Here is a 21,426-nt window from a genome sequence, read left to right as displayed (position 1 = left end):
ACCCCTGCTTGAAACAATTGATGTGTATGTGAAAAGAAACTAGTCCATTGATCTAAATGCATGCTATTTTTATATATTAATAGGGATTTAGGAAACAATAAAAGCTCTCTGTATGTGACAAGCATCGTGCCTGAACATTCTAGGCAGATTTTCTCAGTAATTTTCACAATAACCATATCAGTTACATAAGATTATTATTAGATATGATACATACATAATACAATAATACATAAAGTATTATTGTACAAATAGGGTAAGAGAACCTTAGTCATTTAATATATACAATAAAAATTGTTTATTTCTTTTCTTTGGTTATGTTGAGAAATAAGTAGTAAATTCAATGGATAAAGCGTTTTATTATGCCTAATCTCTTACCTCTTTCTTTATAGGAATTTTTGTTGGAAAGTGAAAATGGACAGCACAAGCTAAACATGATGCTTTCTAAAGGAGAACTTTTGAGTACTCTATTGACCAAAGAGAAAGCTAGTGGCATCCAGGCTAAAATTGCAACTGCAAAAGAAGATTGGAAAAATTTTCATTCAAATCTCCACCAAAAAGTATCTGCCCTAGAGGTATACTATAGCCAACCACGTGGATGTGTTCCGTGCTGTTTGTTGTACTTGTTGCCATTGCAGTTACAATACAGTGTATCGTATTCAATACCTCCAAATACCCTCGTTAATGATTTTGGTCATCCCTCTCTGAATATCAATAGATAACTGGATGACTCTAAGAAACAGCTCAGTGTTGCAGTGTGAACCTCACTGAGGAATTTGATAGCTTCTTGCATGGTAGGGACAGTTATCACAGGCTTGCCCATGCACCATCCCGCCAGGAACAACTGATTTTACTTTTAGGCAATATCACTTATTTTTTCATTTGAAATCCCTCAATTTAAGAAGTTGTCCTAAGAGAATTGAACAGAAATATCCACATAAGGCAATGCTATGGCTGAGATGGTAAAACTAATGCACATATCAGGTAGTAGGTTTTTGGAGCTCAGTATGCAAAGAGACAATGGTTATTTTATTTTATGCAGAGACAGCATAAATTGAATTTATTATAATCATAACATAATTTCTGCCACAGTGCAATTATATGTTTCTTGTGATCATCTGTTTTGTGTGCCAACTCTTAGAGTAAAATTGTGAGGCACGGAGAGTATTCTTTTCCCTTTTAAAACAACACTTCCTAGCAGAATAGAGCCTTAATTTAATTATGGCCATAATTAATGCAGGCCATAATTGAATGTGCAGGGCCAGGGTGTCATGAGTGTCAACTATGAATGGGGGACTTTGAGGGGTTTGACATTCACATAAGATCTTGTGGGAAAAGCAACAAAGAGTTGACGATTAGGACCAGATAGTGGAATGTCTTGCATACTAAGCAATTTGACCTTGACTCTTGGCCAGAATTCCTTATCTGAACCCCAGAACAGGATTTATTTTCTCAATTTTCACAAGGATGGAACATAACCCATACCATTCTAGGTACGTAGAAGAGAGATTAATTCATTACATACAATGGATACTTTAGGATACTAGGGCTTAATTCTAGGGTTGAGAAAGGCTAAGTGAGGAGCCTACTGATCTTTAAGCTGGAGATAAACATGTCACCTCTCTGGCTCCAGTGTAGACCAGAATGGCGAATAATAAGTAGCCGGAAGACCAGGGAAATCTTTTCATAATGGTCCAGATGAGAGAGACAAGAGCCTGAATTAAAGAAATGATAACGGATGGAGCTTTATCTCCAAAAGAAAACATAACAGGATTTGGTAAAGAATTCAATGAGGGGCCCAGGGAAGGAGAAGTTAAGTTTAAGTCTTTGGTTTCTAGTTCAGAAGATGGCATGAATGGTGATGCCATTAACCTGAGACGTGAATATGACAGAAAAAGTAGTTTGGGAAGGGATAGAAAAGTTGATTCAATGTAATATATGTTAAATTTTATGGGCCTGCAATATACTCAGTAGGTAATGGCCAGGGAAGTAGCAGTGAAGGTGAGTTCAAAGTTCAAGAGAGAGGGTAGAGCTGTCAAAACAGTGAGTGAATATTTACCAGTCACTGTTGAAGACACTTAACATACATTAATGTGTTTAATCCTCATAACCATTCTCTGAGGTAGAGAATCTCTTATTTCTATTTTATGGTTGAGGAAATTAAGGCAAAAGGTGCTTAAATAATCTACCAAGTTCTCACAGCTAGTAAGTGTTGAAGACAAGGTGTAGACCCAGGCACTCTGACCTGAAGTGTTGTGTGAATACAGTTCTGTAAATGGAAGGCTTTAAGGCTTTGTAGGTGGTCACTGAAGCCATTGGAGAAATAACAGGAAAATTATGCAGAATGAACATTTGGTGGGAGGCCTATACACCCCCAAGGATAGGAAGCATATGAGGAACATTAGGAATTGTTTGACTTAGTATCAAGCTGTCTTTATTCCTGTGCCCCAGGCCCCTTGCTCAGGCCCTCTGACTTTACTCCTTGGATGAGGAACCCAAACTTTTTACATGAGATCTCTGAGCCCCTACTGCTCAGTCCCGTGTCTTTGTAGCACTAATTCCTGATCATGGTTCCCAGTTTTTCCTTTAGGGGCCCCATGAGACTCCAGTGGCAGGAAAATGGAAACACCTTGAATTTATAAATTTATTTAATTATTCAACAAATATTTGTTGAACGTCTTCCATTTGCCAAGGACTATTTAAAGCTCTGGAGATACAGCAAAGAATAAAACAGAATAGAACTCCTGCCCTCATGAAGCTTAAATTTTAGTAGAATATTCCAGGAGTTATCCTGGTATCTTACATTTGTGAAGCACTTTTAATTTTCCAAAGCATTCCCAGCTACCATCTCCCTAAGAGGGGACTATGGCAGCATGACTGTCCCCACATAGTAGACACCGGATCGGATACATATGGAACCTTGAGCCATTCTCCCAGGCTCCTGCAGTCCTTGCCACATAAATTTTTAAGCTAACCTTTGTGGATTTGCTCTTTGACAATTCTACGCAAAGCTCTGATTTAAATTTAAATTTAAAATCCTTTAGCGGGTTCACATGGTAACATAAATTTCAAATTCACTTCAGTCTAGCGTTTTTATAAATAATAGAGTGTAGATATAAACACCTTGGCTAAGGTGAAATGGCACCATATAAAACTTTATCAAATACATATGACAAGCTACAAATTATCAATGAAAGTGGTGACAACATTCTTATGTAGTAAACGCAGAATACTATTTCTTGTTTCTTGTATCTTTATAAATCAGAATAAGCAAGTTGTTTATTAAAAACATAATAAGCATATCAACCATATGCTATTTCTTGTTTCACCATTAATCAAAATCAACAAAATGTTTGTGAGGACTTATTTATATTCCTGCAAGGTACCCCCATGATGTGTCCCAGGAAGTGTCAGACACAGCCCTCCCCTCATGGAGTTTGTAATCTACTTGCAGGCAGGCTTGCTGGCATGAGATGAAAACTCACAATCCAGCCCAGTCCATGATAAAGGATGCAGTGACTGGTGTAAACAACAAATGTGACAGAGGCTGAGAAGGGGGCGTGTATGAACTCTGAGGTGGGCTGGATAATGAGGGAAACATTCATTTATTAAAAAGTAGAGCTTAAAAACCTCTAAAGGGTTGTTCACAAATTAGCCTGGTACCAAGGTGAAGGATAGAAAGTTCCAGACATTGGGGACAGGAAAAGAAGGGGAGATGGGTGGGGAGGTCAGGTTGGGGTGGGCTTGGAATGCCAAGTGAAGACTCTGGACTTGCTATTAACATTTGTGTTTTTTTTTTTTTTTGGTCCCTAACACTATCCAAAACCTCATAGAATCTGAAGACGCAGATGAAGGACTTTGAAGTAAGTGCTGAGCCTGTGCAGGACTGGCTGGGTAAAACCGAGAAGATGGTGCATGAAAGCAGCAAACGCCTGTACGATCTGCCAGCCAAGAGGCGGGAACAGCAGAAGCTGCAGGTGATCAGCCCCTCAGCCCGTCTGGCCCGCCCCCAGCTACCATGCATTCAGATCAGAGGCATGGGAGCGCCCTGGAGTTAGATTTGGCCGTCCTGAGATAGAGTGCACCCGTCCCCAATTTCAGATGTCCTGTTTTCCAGCTATCCTTTGAGGTGTGATTTGTCCCGTCCTGTAGTCCACACTGTGCCGTAGCTTGGAAATAATGCCGCGCCTTCGGGGCACACCTATCACTCGCCCGTGTTTGTTTCCTCGGTCTCGGGGCCGAAGCTTTGTCTGCGATGTGCTCTTCCCCAGCCTCTTAATAGCGCCTTGCTTGTGCTTTTCAGTCTGTCCTTGAGGAAATAAACTGCTACGAGCCTCAGCTCCACAGGCTGAAAGAGAAAGCTCAGCAGCTGTGGGAGGGCCATGCGGCCAGCAGGAGCTTTATGCACCGAGTGTCACAGCTGTCTTCTCAGTATCTAGCTCTAAGCAATTTCACAAAGGTAACGCCTGCCACGTGCTGTGTGTGAGTGTGGGTCGCAGCTCTGCGAGCTGGGGCCCGGGAGCCCGGGGCCCCGGGGCAGGGCCGAGGCGTGCAAGTGCTCTCCCTAGCCTTGCAAGCCCAGCCAAACATTTGTGCTGCATGATCTCAACATGCTTGTCTGAAAAGAGCAAAGGAGGTTTCAAACATCGAAGAGACTTCCCATCTCTATGACTGCACAAAATATTCCCTTTAATCCTGAAGAGGTATGTTCCCCAGAGCTTTTATCTGGAAGACTCAAAGCATAAACATAAGGCAGAATTCAGAGTATTGTGTCTAAAGATAACGCAGATTAAATTACTTTAGAAAAACAGGAATTCAGAGCAGTTTAAATTTACTTCGTGGACTACATAGTGAGTGGGGGATCATTTTTTCCATTTGTCTCAATTCTTTACATTCATTACATAGTAGTCAAAGATGTGTTGGTTGAGAGTTTCAGCTCAGATTCTAGAGCAGAGCTCAGAATTGACAATGATTCCTATAACTGATTAAAGCGCTTTTCTAACAGCTTAGAAAAAAAGTAAATGGGATCCCACAGTGACCTCACTTAGAGCATTCAGCAGACCCATCGTGAACTTTGTAGGGTGGCCTACCCTGAGCTTTATGGCCTTGTAACATTTGTTCCCTATATTTCCCTTTTGTATTTCAGATCTGAGAATGTAGGGAATCTGCTGTAACTTGGCTTTGCCTGTTTTAGTGTGGGCTCACTCCTGGCCTGCTGTTTGCACCCCCAATAAAACATCATTGAGACAGCCAAATAGCATAGGTGCTGGAGTAAAAGAGTCTGTGTTGACACCAATGTTTTTTACTTTTTTTGTCTTGAGAAAATCTGGCACGTATCTGAAATTAGAATAAATTAAGGCCATCTTTCTATTCCTTTGTATTTATTTAGATACCAAAGAATCAATAGATACTCAAATGCTTTAAGAGCTGACAATTATATTCATAAAATCTTCACTGTTGGATATAAGCTTTAATAACTAAAACCACATTTACGGTCCCAATTTAGGGATATTACAGAATCTCAGATAATTGTTTTTTTAGAACTGGCTACAATGTAGGTCATGTGGGTATGTGGTATCAGTTGAGCCAAATGTGATCATGTGAGAGCAGAAACTACTTCATTGGGCTTCCCAGACAAGGTGTGAGGAAGACATTAATGAAATTTCTGAAAAATATCCCAATTGTCGTAAAGAAGAGTAGCGAGTAAGCTGAGGGACACTAAATTGTCATTGTAATCTTTCTGCCTCTTGACCCAATTATTCTCATATTTTTACTCTTCTTAGAAAGCTATTTCACATCTCATAGATTCATACAGCCTTGCATCGTATCTGTGAGCCTATGGACCTATGGCTGATTGCAGTTATTTGGAACAAAGGGTTAGCATTACAATCTTGAGTAGCTTCAGGGTGTGGAGTCTCTGTGGAAGGGACCGCTGGAAAACGATTTCTGTCATTTCCAGGAGAAAGTGTCAAGACTGGACAGAATTGTTGCAGAACACAATCAATTCTCCCTCGGGATTAAAGACCTGCACGACTGGATGACAGATGCGGTCCACATGCTGGACTCTTACTGCCACCCGACCTCTGACAAGAGCGTGCTGGACAGCAGGGTGCTCAAGCTTGAGGTGTGCCTTTTACGAGAAATGTCTCTCATTTACAGAATTTGTTTTTCTCAAAAGTTCTCGAGTCTCTGTCTGATATGATAATGTCACACTCTGTCCATGAGAAATCCAAGAATGCTCCGTGGATATGATCCTGTTTGCATAGGGAGGCTTTGCCTAAGCACTCCTGAATCGATTGAGCTCAGATATACTCAGTCATAAATACTTCACAAAAATTAAAATAAAATAAGGAAATTTCCTGGCAGTCCAGTGGTTAGGACTCTGCTTTCACTGCTGAGGGCGTGGGTTCAATCCCTGGTTGGGGGAATAAGGTCCTGCAAGCCGCATGGTGTGGCCAAAAAAAATAAAAATTAAAAAAAAAACATTTTTAATAAAAAATAACAACCCCAAAATGGTTACTTGCTTGATATAGCCAGTTAAGCGGCTAGTTTCAAATTACATCACAGGCACATTTATTCTGAGAAATACTTGGTTGAAACATTTTATCGGGCAAAACCTTTCCCATCTTGTTCAACTAACTTGCCTGCCTGTATCAGTTAGTCCGTTCTTCTCCCATCACAAGATACTAGTTCTGTGTTAGCTTACGTTTGTGATAAAGCAATCATTCTGCATTCATTCACCTGTCATTTGTACACTGGGTGTCTTCTGGGAGACTGGCATTGTGCCTTGATACCAAAGATTCAAAAATGAATAAAATATGGTCATTGCCCTCAAGGATTTCATTGTCTGAGGCTGGAGGCTGAAACACAGAAGACAGTAATAATAATTACGGTGCTATGGACACATAGAGGAGCGGAGCTGGGCAAGGGGCATCGGGTTGAGAGTTGAGGCAGGTTTCTCAGAAAGCCTGATACCTCAGCGGAGGTTTCAGAGTGGGACCAAAAGAGCAAAAGCTGAAGAAAGCCGACAGCATGGTATGTGAGACGTTACTAGCAGTTCTTTCCTGCTGCAGCAGAAGCCAACGGCCATGACTGGCCGAAACTGAACCTGTAGAGGTTGGCAAGGTCCAGATGAGAGAGAGAGATGAAACTTTACCTTTCAGGTGATAAACACCAGTTTTATAACTTTGAATTCAAAGATCCTTCTTATATAGAAAAAGAAGAGTGCTTGTGAAGAACTTGAAATATATAAATTAATATATAATATGAATTAAGCTATTTCTTTCAGTTTGTTGTGTGAGAGACCTTAACCTTTATAGAGCTCTTCATCCAGTGACCTTTGAGAATTCAGGAATCCTATAGTCATCTATTTTTCTCTTATTAAAAAACAGTAAAATGAAACTTCAGTGGAAATTAGGGATTATTCAGAGAATAATAATGACCTGAAAGGCCAAGGCCACTCAGGCTGGTGACTGGTTACTGGCACCACCAGCAAGTGACTCTCCCGTCCTCCACCTGGTAAGCCTGAGAGAACCGGGGCTTAACCCAACTGCAGATCACCTGCTATCCACGGGGACTCTGAAATATTTAAAGCTAGAAATGTTAAATAAGCAAATGACAAAGGACTTCTGTATGTGCTTTTACAGGCTCTGTTATCAGTGAAACAGGAAAAAGAGATCCAGATGAAAATGATAGTGACCAGAGGGGAGTCTGTCCTTCAGAATACGTCTCCGGAAGGCACTCCCGCCATTCAGCAGCAGCTGCGGACTGTGAAGGCTATGTGGGCGTCCCTTTTGTCTGCAGTGATTCGTTGTAAAAGGTTAGTGAAGCTGCAAGGCTGCTGTGAAGTCATTGCTAAAAGATCTACAGGGAAGCAGCCACATAGCACCGGGAGATCAGCTCGGTGCTTTGTGACCGCCTGGAGGGGTGGGATAGGGAGGGTGGGAGGGAGGGAGATGCCAAGAGGGAAGAGATATGGGAACATATGTACATGTATAACTGATTCACTTTGTTATAAAGCAGAAACTAACACACCATTGTAAAGCAATTATACTCCAATAAAGATGATTAAAAAAAAAAAAAAGATCTACAGGATAGCTCAGTAACAGACTCTCCCGGGGTTCTCCCTTTCTCTTTCTCCGCCCCCGGGCCCCAATCTCTTTCTCTCTCTCTATTGCCCTGCTCCGTTATTTTTGCCTCCCTTTCTTCCTTCCTGCTTCCCTCCCTCCTTCCTTCCTTTTCTCTTTTCTTCTTGGAACAAAAGAAACTGGCAGGTGCGATCTTTCATTTAGGTTGAGCTGCAGTCCTGTGTCTGTGTTTTCATATAACTACATGGTTCTTAGTGTTGATGTTCACTGCTTAAAAAGTCAAAGATAAATACATGTTTAATCATGTGAAGATATATTAGTTAAAACCGATCAGTTTACTTGGGAAGTAGCCCCAGAAAACACCAGTAGGTGGTGGGAACAACACGTGAGAGAGGGAGGGCAGCCAGTAACATGGGCAGCTGGAGCTTACTCCCAGCAGGCGTTGCTGGGAGCCAGTGTAGATAGAGCGTGTCTGGGAATTACCCATGGAGAGCAGGGGAGCTGGAATGTTTGTAAACAAACTGCCATGAGTCAGGCAGGCAGTCGAGGATTGCCTCCAGGGGACGACAGTCCCTGGCATTTCTTGCCTACAGTGCCCTCAAGCTGAGAGGGCACCAGGGACCAAAGGATGCCCTCGGGCCAAGAGGGCAAGGAGTTGGCCTTTGGAGGACCGGTTGGCAGCGTACTGCAGGGGTCTGGTCGGGGGGTGGAGCGCAGAGTGTCTGCTACAGAAGGGTTCAAGCCTGTTAGTAAAGTTAGACACAAATGATTAACGGAGTTAAACATGTAACATCTGTATTGAGAGAAGGAAGTGCTTAATTTATCAGTAAGAGAAATCATCAGGTTTTAATAATTAAACCAATTCAGGAAATGTTAGCCTATATCATTTGTGATTTTCTGATTTTTAAATCTCATGCAAGATAGTGACTATGCTTGTTCTTGTTCGGTTCTTCCTTCCTTCTTTTATTACTTTTTTTTCCTCTCCTCTGGATGTCCTATTCAACTTCATGGAGTTAAATATTGCTTCTCTTTCTGCCCTGAGTCTTGGCTCCGAAAAGCCTCACTCAGGGCATCTCTCCTGGTTTTGTCTTCAGGCCTCTCCCAGTGTCTTGTGTGACCTGGTTACCTGACTATATATATATATAAAACCTGACTCCAGGTTTTATATCCAGTCCTTCTTCTCCACCCGTTGGCCTGGACTTCACTGACCCTTGCTTCTCAAGGCTGTGCTTGCCAGGGACCCAGACTTGGATTTGATAAGCCACAGCCATTCAGCCCCTCTCAAGCTTGCCCCCGTCCTGATCTATGGGCTTCCTGCTGGGGGAGTAGACAGAACCAACACAGTGATAGAGATCAGACAGATTGAATGTACATGGCTTCTCAGTGTAGATTACTGTCCTTTCAATTACCTTTCAGTCAACTTGAAGGAGCTCTTTCTAAGTGGACAAGTTATCAGGACGATGTTCGACAGTTTTCCAGCTGGATGGACAGTGTGGAGGCCAGCCTAAACGAATCCGAAAGGCAGTATGCAGAAGTGCGGGAGAAAACAGCCGCTCTCGGCAAAGTCAAGGTGGGACCTGGATTTCAGATTCCATTTGTTTTCTGACAGGTGCTTCAGAATTGCCATAGTTGTACAGAAATGTGCTCACCTGAATCCTAGGGCTGTCCACATAGGCAAACTCTATCTGAGGGGTTTACTATAATTTCTAATGGCTTCTCAACCCAAACTTTTGTTTGTGGCTATTTTGTTAGTGAGTGAAAATGTCCTCTTCCAGGAAAACCTCATAGTCGAGTGTTTTATGATATATTTAAAATTTGGCAACTTGTAATAGCTTTTCATATCTTCAGCCGGCTCATCATTCGGAAGTAAAAGTACTTTCTTTTCTATCACATCCTTTTCTATTTCTACTTTTGTATATTTTTCATAATGCTTATATTAGTATAGTACTACATGTAAAGATTAATAGATGGGTAGCTTGATGGTAGATAGATAGATAGATAGGTAGGTACTGGAGGTATGTTCTTAAACCTCTTTTTTGTTGATATTAGTATTCACACATAACATTTTGGAAACCTTTGATTTATTCATCCAGGGCATATTCATTGGATGGCCTGTTCTACCTAAAACTTATTGTGTCCTAAACAGTACTTATTATCTTCTACCCCAAATCCTTCACACTCCTGTATTCTCGGTGTCAGTTCTTTTGTGTCACCCCACACTGAATACCCGAAACTGGGAACCTCGTTTCCCCACCTCCTTCTTTCTTACCCCCGCTTTGAATTAGGCAGTAGGTCTTGCTGATTCCAGTTCAGAAATGTCTCCTGACTCTAATCTATCCTTTTCCTAAATTGCAACAGCTCACCTCGTCTCTTGTCTCCATCTCCCGTTAGCTTCATATAAAGGTGAATGTCTCTCCTTCCTGCCTGAGAGTTCCGTTGCTTTCGACTGTTTACAGTATCGTACCAATCTCCCTCCTCTAGTTTGTAAGAATTTTAATAATCTCTTTGCCAGCCTCATTTTGCTTGCTCTCCCACCCTCCTCCCACCCTTGTGCCAGTCTTACTGTATTTCTCACTATTTCCTGAATGTACCACATTAAATGGAATTAAACGATGCCATGCCTTTGCAGAATCTCTTCCCTTTTTCACAGAATACTTTAGCTGTGCCCTGGCACCTGGCAACCTTCTACTTACCTTTCTGAATTAGTTCAGAAGCTATCTTTTCTATGATACCACCACCACCCGAGGCTTAGTTAGTTCTTCTGTTCTCTGTTGTTCATATCTCTTTATCGGTTTTATAGAATATATGCTTACATACCTCTCTCCCTCAGTGGATAAAGATGCTTAATTTTCTTTTTATCCTATGCATTTGGCTCTCTGTCTGACACAGAGCAAATGCTGAGTAAAAGTTATTTGAATGACTAAATGGCCTTACGTGACCTATGCCAAATCACTTAACATTTCTGGGCTTGCATGACTGTTTGCATCTGAAAATTAATCTACTCATAATTACCTACCCATTATATTGTTATAATGATCTATTGCTATATTAATTATTCATCTATTCAATAAATGCAGGCATTGTACTCGATTCCAGGTAAATAAAACTGACAAAGGTTGTATTCTGGAGGGGACACCTATACTCATCCGAGAATGCATGAATAAACAAATAATTATAACTGGTGATAAGTGCCCTGAAGGAAAAACTGCGTGTTATGAGAGAGAGTCATTGGGACAGGGCAATTATGGACTGCTTGGAGTCGGGGGAGGGGGAGGAGAGACTGGAAAGGCGTCTCTGAAATAGTAGATGGAAATGATGCTCTAAGGAATTTAGTGCAGAGAAGTCAGTCTGGGGAGGAGGTGGGAAAAGAGCATTTCAGATGGAATAATCAGCATGTTCCTGAGGAGGGAGAGAACCTGGCTCAGATAAAAGGGAGCTAGAAGAAAGGCTGGGTGTTGCTGGAGCCGAGAATAAATGGATGGCTGTTGCCAGGTGATCTGGCAGAGGGGCCAGGGACCAGATCCTGCATTACCATGAGGATGCTAGCCTGTGGATTTTCTATTTGATCCTGACAGCTTTGGGAAGATAATCAATGTTTTAAGCTGGGGAGTGACACGATTCCCTTTAGAATCTTACAGACTTTTATCACTCAAGCTGCTGTGTGGAGTGTGGACAAAGGGACTGGGCAGGAACTGGGGGCAGGGAATCTGCCTAGCAGGATATTGCAAAAGTCCAAGTAAAAGGTGATAGCAGCGGGGGCTGGGGGTTTGCAGGAGACAGGTGAACACATGTCAGGATACAGTGAAGAGATAGAACTAACAGGATTTCATCATGGATGGAGGGAGAAAGGGTGACTCCAGTGGTCTGAATTGACCAGCTGGGTGGGAATGGTAGCATTTACTGTTTGGAAAAAGACTGAAGGGGAAGGAAGTTTATTGGTGGCTGGGGAAGGATGGGAATGGAGTAGAGGTCAAATGCCCATTTTTGGACAAATTAAGTTTGAGGTTTCCAAGTCAACTGGAATCAGAATCTCGGAGACAGTTCTGGGCCAGATATCAAATACACCCCCTGACTCTAGATATAGATATAGATATATAGATATAGATTGATGATAGAGTGATCTATCTATCTGTCTACAGATGGATAACCTGAGATCACTTGCCAAGTATGCAGTTAAAATATCCTAATTTTAATAGTACCATTGATATGATTATATATGCACCAATTCCTTTATTTTTTTTGAATGTTCTCTAGTTACTAAATGAAGAAGTGCTGAGCCACAGCAGCTTGCTGGAGACCATTGAAGTCAAAGGAGCTGGCATGACAGAGCACTACGTCACCCAGTTAGAATTCCAGGACCTGCAAGAACGATACAGAGACATCAGAGAGCGGACCAAGGTATGGCTCACCGTGTTCCACACAAACCCACTGAAAATGCAGTGTTTGGAGCTGTGCTTATTTAAAGACTCATTTATTTGGGGCAATGACAGCCTTGTGAAAACAGATAGAACAAAAAAATGCAAAATGAATTTTAATACTTTGAATACCCCACTGGCAAAACCCTCAACTATTGTTAGGATATGAAAGTTACTGAAGGAAAATAATTCTCAATTAAAAAGTCCTAGAAATGTACCTATTGTAGAAAAATTGGGGGCAGCTTCATAAGGAAGACTCATAAATTCTTTAATATGTCTGCTGATGACAATTTTCTAAAGCTGGAAATAATCACCAATAATATTTATAATACTGGGCTTTTTTTATTTCTTTGTGAACGTTCAGCACACCTTACTTTATTAGACAAAGTACATGAAAACTTAAATCCACAGTGAGTCCAAATCCTCACTGAAGGCACAATATAAGAATTTCAGTTTTCTTCATTAGCAAAAATGTATTTTTATGACAAAGTTAATTCATTTTTTGGAATATCCATATTACATTTCATAAGGAATTCAGAGATCAGGAAGTTAATTCAAGAAAGTCATCTTTAAGACCCCTTTTACTCCTAATATTACGTTTTTTTATATTTTTTGCCTAAATCTTAATGTTTTACTTTTCTAGGAAACATTCATATTTTAATGACTTAATAATCATGCTTTTCTAAAATTCCAAAAGTGAATTCTTACAGTACATTGAAACTGCATGTAGAAATGTATCCCCATCTTAATCATCTTACATGCTAATAATAGGAAGCAGTAACCAAGTCTGAAAAACTAGTTCGCCTGCACCAAGAGTATCAGAGAGACTTGAAGGCGTTTGAAGCTTGGCTGCAACAAGAGCAAGAAAAGCTTGACCGATATTCAGTTCTTGAAGGTGATGCCCACACTCACGAGACAACGTTGCGGGATCTTCAGGTAAAGTCTACTTCATCATAAAACAAAGGAATTTTCATTCTGAATATGGAATCATTATTATTATTATTATTAATTTTTTTTTTGTTTTGCGGTACGCGGGCCTCTCACTGTTGTGGCCTCTCCCGTTGCGGAGCACAGGCTCCGGACGCGCAGGCTCAGCGGCCATGGCTCACGGGCCCAGCCGCTCCGCGGTACGTGGGATCTTCCCGGACCGGGGCATGAACCCGTGTCCCCTGCATCGGCAGGCGGATTCTCAACCTCTGTGCCACCAGGGAAGCCCCAGGAATCATTATTTTAAGCTGTGACCTTAAATCCTGTAAATAGCTGATATATATTAAGTGAAACCCTAGTACGGTCTGATCTATAGTGTTTTGGGACCTCAGTAGCGTATGCTAGCCGAGATCATTTGATAGGCAGTTTAGACTGAGCAGGGCTGGAACTTGAGGACTTGGTTGAGTTGTTAAGGTGGCCTCTGACAGGAATGGCTTGTGGCCTCATTTATGGTGTTGGCTGGTCCACCTGCCTGTTCCTCCCTAAAGGGTTGAATTAGATGTGGAACACAGCTGCAGGAGTCAATAGCACGTGACACTTCTCAAAGTCAAATTGGTGACACCATCTTAGGCCATCTGGTTTTAACCCAAATCTCCCACGTTGCTGAGGATACAGGCCCGGGGACAGAGACCTAGAAGAAGGAATTCGAGGAGCTAGAAAAAGCACTGGTGCTCAGCTAAGCAGTCTGAGATTCAGGGCGAGATGGCAAACCTCATGGGGAAAGTGGTCCTAACCCACTTATTCATTGACTCATTCAACATTTACTGAACACCTAATGCGGTGCAGACACTGTACTTGGCTAGCTACTGCAGATAAAGATGAGTAAAATATTATTCTTGCCTGCAAGGAACTTACATTCTAAAGAAATGTGGACCCGTTGATAGGTCGTAATGATCTATCTAACAATGTGATAAGGACAATAATAGAACTACTCTATTATTAGGGATCTTATGGGAGCATCAAAGAGAGCACTCTGGGCTTCCCTGGTGGCGCAGTGGTTGAGAGTCCGCCTGCCGATGCAGGGGACACGGGTTCGTGCCCCGGTCTGGGAAGATCCCACATGCCGTGGAGCGGCTGGGCCCGTGAGCCATGGCCACTGAGCCTGTGCGTCCGGAGCCTGTGCTCCGCAACGGGAGAGGCCACAACAGTGAGAGGCCCGCGTACCGCAAAAAAAAAAAAAAAAAAAGAGAGCCCCTTAATCTTACCTGGAGAGACAGATAGGGGTCAGGGGGTTCCCAAGAAGGGGAAACCAGGCACACAGATTAGAGAACAGAGAAAGGCCAGCAAGACAACTCTGTGTCCCACCAGCTGTGTGTTGGAACTTACTGAACACTGTCAGCTCTTATTGGAATTGGTTCAGGATTGGGCAAGATGTACCTACAGCTCACACAAGGTGGAAAAGCGGGACTGAGATGGTCATCGCTGGCATATAACATTTCTGGCTATTTCAGTGGGTCTCAGGGAGTGTTGTGTAATGGCGGGAGTGTTGTGTAATGGCGGGAGTGCACAGTTGGGATTAGGGAGTTTGGACTCTGACTTACGGTGAGAACTGACCCTGGGTGACTTTGGCAGAGGTAAACGTCTCTGACTCAGTTTTCTCCACAGAGTTGTTCTGAGGAAGGATTAAATGAGATGGGAGAAAAATCTTATTTAAATAATAGTCCATTCATGAAATAAATATACAGCAGAAGTTGAAGAGTCATAGTTTCATTAGCTTATTTAAGGATCTCATCCATTTTATTCTTAATAGTAGCACACCCTGGTCTGCTACGTTTAGCTGTTGTAATTTATCTTAATGGAATGGACTTGGTTTTCTGGCTATAACCCCTCTCAGCCCTTCACTCCAGACATTCTTGGCCAGCAAATGCCAAGCTCTCCAAGTTCTGTGTAGGAACTGGGCCAAGAAGCCACTTGTCACCAGCAGATGTTTCTCCTGTTCAGAAGAAAATGTTTCACTTTGGTCAGTATTAATGTAGCCCAAACCCAAACCTAACTCCTACCTCTCAGTTCACTGTGTATTAATTCTTATGGACACTGTCTTATTTTGAGTCACCACAGATGTTAAAAAGGGAGGGGAGATGCTAAGGCGGAAACTGGTGGTGGAGACGTGACATTCCAACTGCACAGCAGAACTACTTCAGGGTCCCGATGTCCTACAGCTCACTTAGTCATATGGGGGTCTGCCAGCAGTGTGAAACATGTTCACAGATTATTTTGCATTTACTGAAGGTTTAATTTGAGTCTTAGAACATATAGATTTTTAAAATATTTAACTATATTTTCCCCTCAGAATAAATACTTGAAATGTGGTATATATATAAGAATTTATCTAATGCATTGATTTGTAGAATAGTGAAAACTGCTATAAAATAGGGAAAGGGTGATATATTAAGAAAAGTAGGGGCTTCCTTGGTGGCTCAGTGGTTAAGAATCTGCCTGCCAATGCAGGGGACATGGGTTCAAGCCCCGGTCCGGGAAGATCCCACATGCCACGGAGCAACTTAGTCCATGCGTCACAACTACTGAGCCTGTGCTCTAGAGCCCGTGAGCCACAACTACTGAGCCCACGTGCCTCGAGCCTGTGCTCCACAACAAGAGAAGCCACTGCAATGAGAAGCCCACACACCTCAACGAAGAGAAGCCACTGCTCGCCACCACTAGAGAAAGCCCGCGCACAGCAGTGAAGACCCAACCTAGCCAAAAATAAATAAATAAGTTAATTAATTAATTTTTAAAAAGGAGATTAATTAGGGCAAGGATCAGTAGACTGTAGCCCAGAACCCGTATTTTAAATGAGGTTTTATTGGAACACAGCCACACCTGTTCATCTATGTAGCGTCTATGGCTGCTTTGGCACCACAAGGGCAAGGTTAGGCAGTTAAGTACTTGCAGCAGAGATTGTGTGGCCCACAAAGCCTGAAATATTTACTGTCCAACCCTTTATGGAAAAAGTTTGCCAAACCCTGAATTAAGGAAAGAGATTGTACAAAATTACCTTTAAAAAATTTTAGGAATTTTGGAATAAAATTTCTGTTTGTCATCATTTGATTAATATTTTACCATACAAATTGTTCTTCTTTTCCATTTACAATACATTCACATTACAACATTTTTGGAGTGATATCATAGCTGAGGACAAATGTATCCAATAGTCTGAACCATATAAGATTGCTATTTCTATGGGTAAAAGTGGTCAGATATGAGCAATTTCGTTGGTATTAAAGATTTTTTAATACTATTGTATTCTGACTAAATATGTTGGCACTTTTAACATTCTTGGTAGGATTTGACTTGGTCCCTTTCAACTTTAGATGATCAGATCAAGTAACACAAGTGTATAATACCGTTTTGCTAACATCTTTAAGGATATAAGTTTTTCTTTCTATAAAAAAAGTAGTTTATGCTCTTCAAGACTTGGTTCATACTAAATTAGTAGGGTAAATTTCTGGGACTTATGCCTTGGTGGAGGGAAATGTATTTGTACCTAGGAGTACCTGATGGGCAGGTGTGATAATTCAGCCTTTCAGGTTTGTATGCCCTGTACCCTCCAGGGCCAACTCCTCTTTGCCATCGCATTCCCTAGAACATCTTCGGCAAAGGATCCCTCCTGAGCAAAAGCAAGGTCCATTGTTCTTTTCTCAGCCACACATGTAGCACTGATCCCATTCAATGTCAAAGCAAGAAACCTTAGGCTCTTTAAACAGATTAGGAGCCAAAAAAAGCCTAGGTTATTATATTAAACAATAACCCTTTAATCACAGTGTTTTTTGCCTGTAGGCTGAAAAACCAAATTTCAGACATTGCTTCTAAGATGACTGAGAAAAATATTTCTCTCAGTGTGTATATGTGTGCATTCTGATTAATTTAATTGGAAATATTTCAGAATGTTTCTCCTGACTTGGGAGACAGTATGCAGTTTTCGGTACATATTTTTTGTGTGTAAGTCGGAATCAAAGCATTCTTTCCTAACGTGAAGTTTTCTTGAAGCCAATGTGAAGGGCACGGTTGGCTTGGGTGAGACATGATCACTTACACGGGTGTAAAATATAAGTGAGGTGTGGCAGCCATACCTTTCCCCTACAGGAGCTCCAGGTGCACTGCACAGAAGGGCAGGCCCTGTTGCATTCAGTGCTGCACACCAGAGAGGAAGTGATACCATCGGGCATCCCCCAGACGGAGGACCGGGCATTAGAGTCTCTCCGGCAGGACTGGCAGGCTTACCAGCAGAGGCTGTCCGAGACCCGAACTCAGTTCAATAATGTAGTCAACAAATTGAGACTGATGGAACAAAAGTTTCAGCAAGTAGACGAGTGGCTAAAAGCAATGGAGGACAAAGTGAGTCTCAGAAGTGGACGTCAGTCTAACCGGGCAGCCAAGGAGATACAATTACATCAGATGAAGGTACAACTAATGTAAATTCCTCATCTTTGTCAGAGTAGCAGTTGCCTTGCATAATTTGTTTCCTTAAAATATTTAGTAACTTTTGGTCCAAGGTTTAGCTTTTGCAAAATCTCTTTCTACTTGCAGAAAAATTTGATGTACATCATAATGGAGCATTCTTCTATCAGCAGTTATTTATTAGAATCCTAAGGCAGTCTAGTTTAATGAAGTATTTTATATTTTCTTCCCAAGCTTTATTACCTTGCTTGGTAAAGATACATGAATGCTAGTGTTGCAATAATTTGTGTATGGCTCTGATTTGAAATTGCTCTAATGTACTACATTGACATAATACTTGAAAATTAATTTTATTCTAATTTTTATGTAGAGTCAGTGCACATGATCAAAATAATCCTTAGGCCTCTGGAACTTCTTTTCCTTATTCATCTATTTTAAAATTTATCTAAGTACAACAAAAGATATAAAAATATATGTAATATAGACAGAAAAGCACTCAAACTCATTAAGTTTACAGTTTTTATCATGTTACTGGAATTACATTTTCATGAAGGTTTTATGTGAAGTATTTTCAAAATTATATCACAGAATAAATATATTCTAAAAATACACTGAAATCGTTTTCTAGTAAGAAGATATATTTATTTGTCTTACTCAAGAGTCTGTAAGATTGAGCCTTTCCCTCGATATTGTGTCATTTCAGAAGTGGCATGAAGAAATCACTGCGTACAGAGACGACGTTGAGGAAGTGGGAGCCAGAGCACAGGAGATCCTAGATGAGAGCCACGTGAGCAGCCAAATGGGCTTCCAGGCCACCCAGCTGACGTCCAGATACCAGGCCCTTCTCCTCCAGGTGCTGGTGAGTGGGCCACCCCTGCTCATCATAGGCCAGCAAACTTCCCAAGCCAGATGTTCTTCCTTTCGCTAACTTCCAGTGAAGATAATACGTGTTTATCAAGAAACGCACTGGCACAGGTCTTTCATCACTGTTGAATTGTGTTTCTTCTTTCGAAGGAACAAATAAAATTCCTGGAGGAAGAGATCCAGAGTTTGGAGGAATCAGAATTATCTTTAAGTTCCTATTCGGATTGGTACAGTTCCACTCACAAAAATTTCAAGAATGTGGCTGCCAAAATTGATAAAGTAGATAAAGTGATGATGGGGAAAAAAATGAAGACATTGGAGGTAGGCATGCAAATATCAGGTTTGTCTCCCAGCCCTTCTTCTTTCACGAGCTGTTCCTGTTTCCCCCGTAGAATTGGGAGTGTGTTCATCCCCGCCCAGTATGATTGGTGATCCGTGGCTCATCATTTCACTCTAAATTCCAAGTTATAATCTCTTAAGCTAAAGACTGGCTTTCATTTATTTGTGTTGTGAAGTCATTTCAATGTCTTACACATGGCTACACACGAAATTCTTAACTAAGTTCCAGTTTGACACTAAATATTAAAAGAAAAAAATTATCTCAAATTCATGGCACTGTGCGTTAATAGAGTTTTAACTCAGATCTATAGGAGCACTGTTACGGACAAGAGAAACATCAGGTTCTTCCTTAAGTCTCTGATTTGGAAATGATATGCTGATCAAGACTTTAAAAGACCTATATTGAAGTAAAGAAGATTCCTGATTGCTGGCAGACCAAATCTGGTTATAAACTTCAAAAAACATATTTTAAGGAGAAATCAGTGGACTCAAGAATGGGACTTGAAAGGCTGTTCTTTAAAAGGAAAGAAATAATGCTAAGTTATTTGCATTTATTTGTTTGTTTATTCATTTGTTTGTTTGTATTTGCTTCCCACTCTTTCTCAGGGTTTGCTGAAAGACATGGAGAAAGGCCAGAGTTTGCTCAAATCAGCCCGAGAGAAAGGAGAGAGAGCTCTTACATACTTGGAAGATGGTGAGGCAGAGACGTTAAGAAAAGAGATCCATGACCACGTGGAACAGTTGAAGGAACTGACCAGCACTGTCCGGAAGGAGCACATGACTCTGGAAAAAGGCCTTCATTTGACAAAGGAATTCTCAGATAAATACAAAGCACTAACTCAGTGGATAGCAGAGTACCGAGAAGTCCTATACATTCCTGAAGAACCCAAAATGGAATTATATGAGAAAAAAGCTCAGCTATCTAAATACAAGGTAGTGTGTTGTTACTGACAGATGCACGAGGACGTCATGTAGGACTGAACTGGTGGGACGTGATTCCTGGTTTGTGTCACCCTTAGTGAGTGCTAGAAAATGTCCTAATGTGCCTATTCTGCTGGTGGGGAGTGGTATAGATTTATTTGGCTGGAAACACTACATCAGACTTATCTTTCCATTCAGGAATTGTATTTGTCTGATATTCAAAGGTTGTATCAGTAAATGGAGATCTATTCTGACAGTGTGATCCAGGTATGTGGATCCTCCAGAAAAACCTTCTTGGCATTAGGATCTCACACCTACAGATTTTATCTTTTTTGTAGAGTCTTTCCTTCATCTTTTGGTACAGAAGGCCTATAAACTGACCTGTGGTAAATTCAAAATGAGACATCATATTTCTAAGAAAATAAATTCTAGTTAACCAACTGTAGTTAAACATCTTAGAAATTAATTTTTGAAAGAATAAATGGTGATGTGGATATCACTATACATGCTGTAGATATAAATATTTCACATGCTCAAATCTGTGAAACAGTTATTGAAGCTTATACATGGAATAGTCTGTTTTCTAAATTTGACCCAAATTATTTAGCGATATTCTTTAAGAATTACAGTGTGATGGCTTGCCTCGAAGCTTTTCCTGTTGGCAGCTTTTTCCTACTCCAGCCAGTATGTCTATTCCTGTCCTTGGTTCTTCTGCCTAGCCTGACAGCGTGTCTTTGAAGGTGTTACATAAGAATCACACTGCTTCTTCTTTTTTAGTTCCCTCTGAGTTCTTGATATATTTAAATAGCACTTTTAGGCCATCATAGCGACGTTGCAACTGGAATTTGTCTCCCAGACTTCACATCCAGCTCAAGCTGCTATTGATTTCACGAGTCAAAATCAAAAGATAGCACCTCGCTCCCTTCGTAGAGAATTAAGGTTTACTTCTCTGCCGAAAGGAATGAGCTAGAAGCCAGCAATATGAACCATGTTAAATTTAGCCGAATGTAATTCTTTTCCATACTTCTCTCTGCGCATGTGAAGGGCTATTTGATGTCTTACTTTTACTCTGTATTGAAAAACTGTATTAGCCATAAAAAGGCATTCTCTCTTTATTGCTTTATACTTATTAATTTTTAAAGTATATGTCAGATCTTTATTTGAAGTAGATAAACTTATACATGCCAACGTATATGTATATATTCGCCTTGATCACATAGATGAGCTGGCTCTTGTTTTTTCTTTGTAATTCAAGTCACTTCAACAAACGGTGTTGTCCCATGAACCATCAGTAAAATCAGTGAGAGAAAAAGGGGAAGCCCTCCTGGAGCTGGTGCAGGATGTTACTTTAAAGGACAAAATAGATCAACTTCAAAGTGATTACCAGAACCTCTGCAGTTCAGGAAAAGTAAGGAGTG

General features: G+C 41.1%; 1 protein-coding gene across 14 annotated transcripts in view; it reads left to right on the top strand.

Moving 5' to 3' along the window:
- The window catches only part of SYNE1 (spectrin repeat containing nuclear envelope protein 1), a 454,201-nt gene that overhangs the window by 221,034 nt on the left and 211,741 nt on the right, over nt 1-21,426 (top strand). For 13 of the 14 annotated variants that reach the window (XM_089922151.1, XM_089922158.1, XM_089922157.1 and 10 more), the window contains exons 57-69: nt 390-572; nt 3,831-3,974; nt 4,301-4,456; nt 5,957-6,121; nt 7,644-7,816; nt 9,501-9,654; nt 12,339-12,482; nt 13,271-13,435; nt 17,570-17,887; nt 18,588-18,743; nt 18,899-19,069; nt 19,694-20,020; nt 21,264-21,416. In XM_089922151.1, the coding sequence (XP_089778277.1) occupies nt 390-572; nt 3,831-3,974; nt 4,301-4,456; nt 5,957-6,121; nt 7,644-7,816; nt 9,501-9,654; nt 12,339-12,482; nt 13,271-13,435; nt 17,570-17,887; nt 18,588-18,743; nt 18,899-19,069; nt 19,694-20,020; nt 21,264-21,416 (2,409 nt within the window). The remainder of the gene's footprint in view (nt 1-389; nt 573-3,830; nt 3,975-4,300; nt 4,457-5,956; nt 6,122-7,643; nt 7,817-9,500; nt 9,655-12,338; nt 12,483-13,270; nt 13,436-17,569; nt 17,888-18,587; nt 18,744-18,898; nt 19,070-19,693; nt 20,021-21,263; nt 21,417-21,426) is intronic. The other variant, XM_089922159.1, reaches the window with a different exon arrangement.

This window comes from Delphinapterus leucas, chromosome 12, assembly GCF_059928025.1.
Source record: "Delphinapterus leucas isolate spDelLeu-1000000601 "Yukka" chromosome 12, BTC_Dleu_Yukka2, whole genome shotgun sequence".
NCBI classification, from domain to species: domain Eukaryota; kingdom Metazoa; phylum Chordata; class Mammalia; order Artiodactyla; family Monodontidae; genus Delphinapterus; species Delphinapterus leucas.
This window is presented reverse-complemented; position numbering and strand designations above follow the sequence as displayed.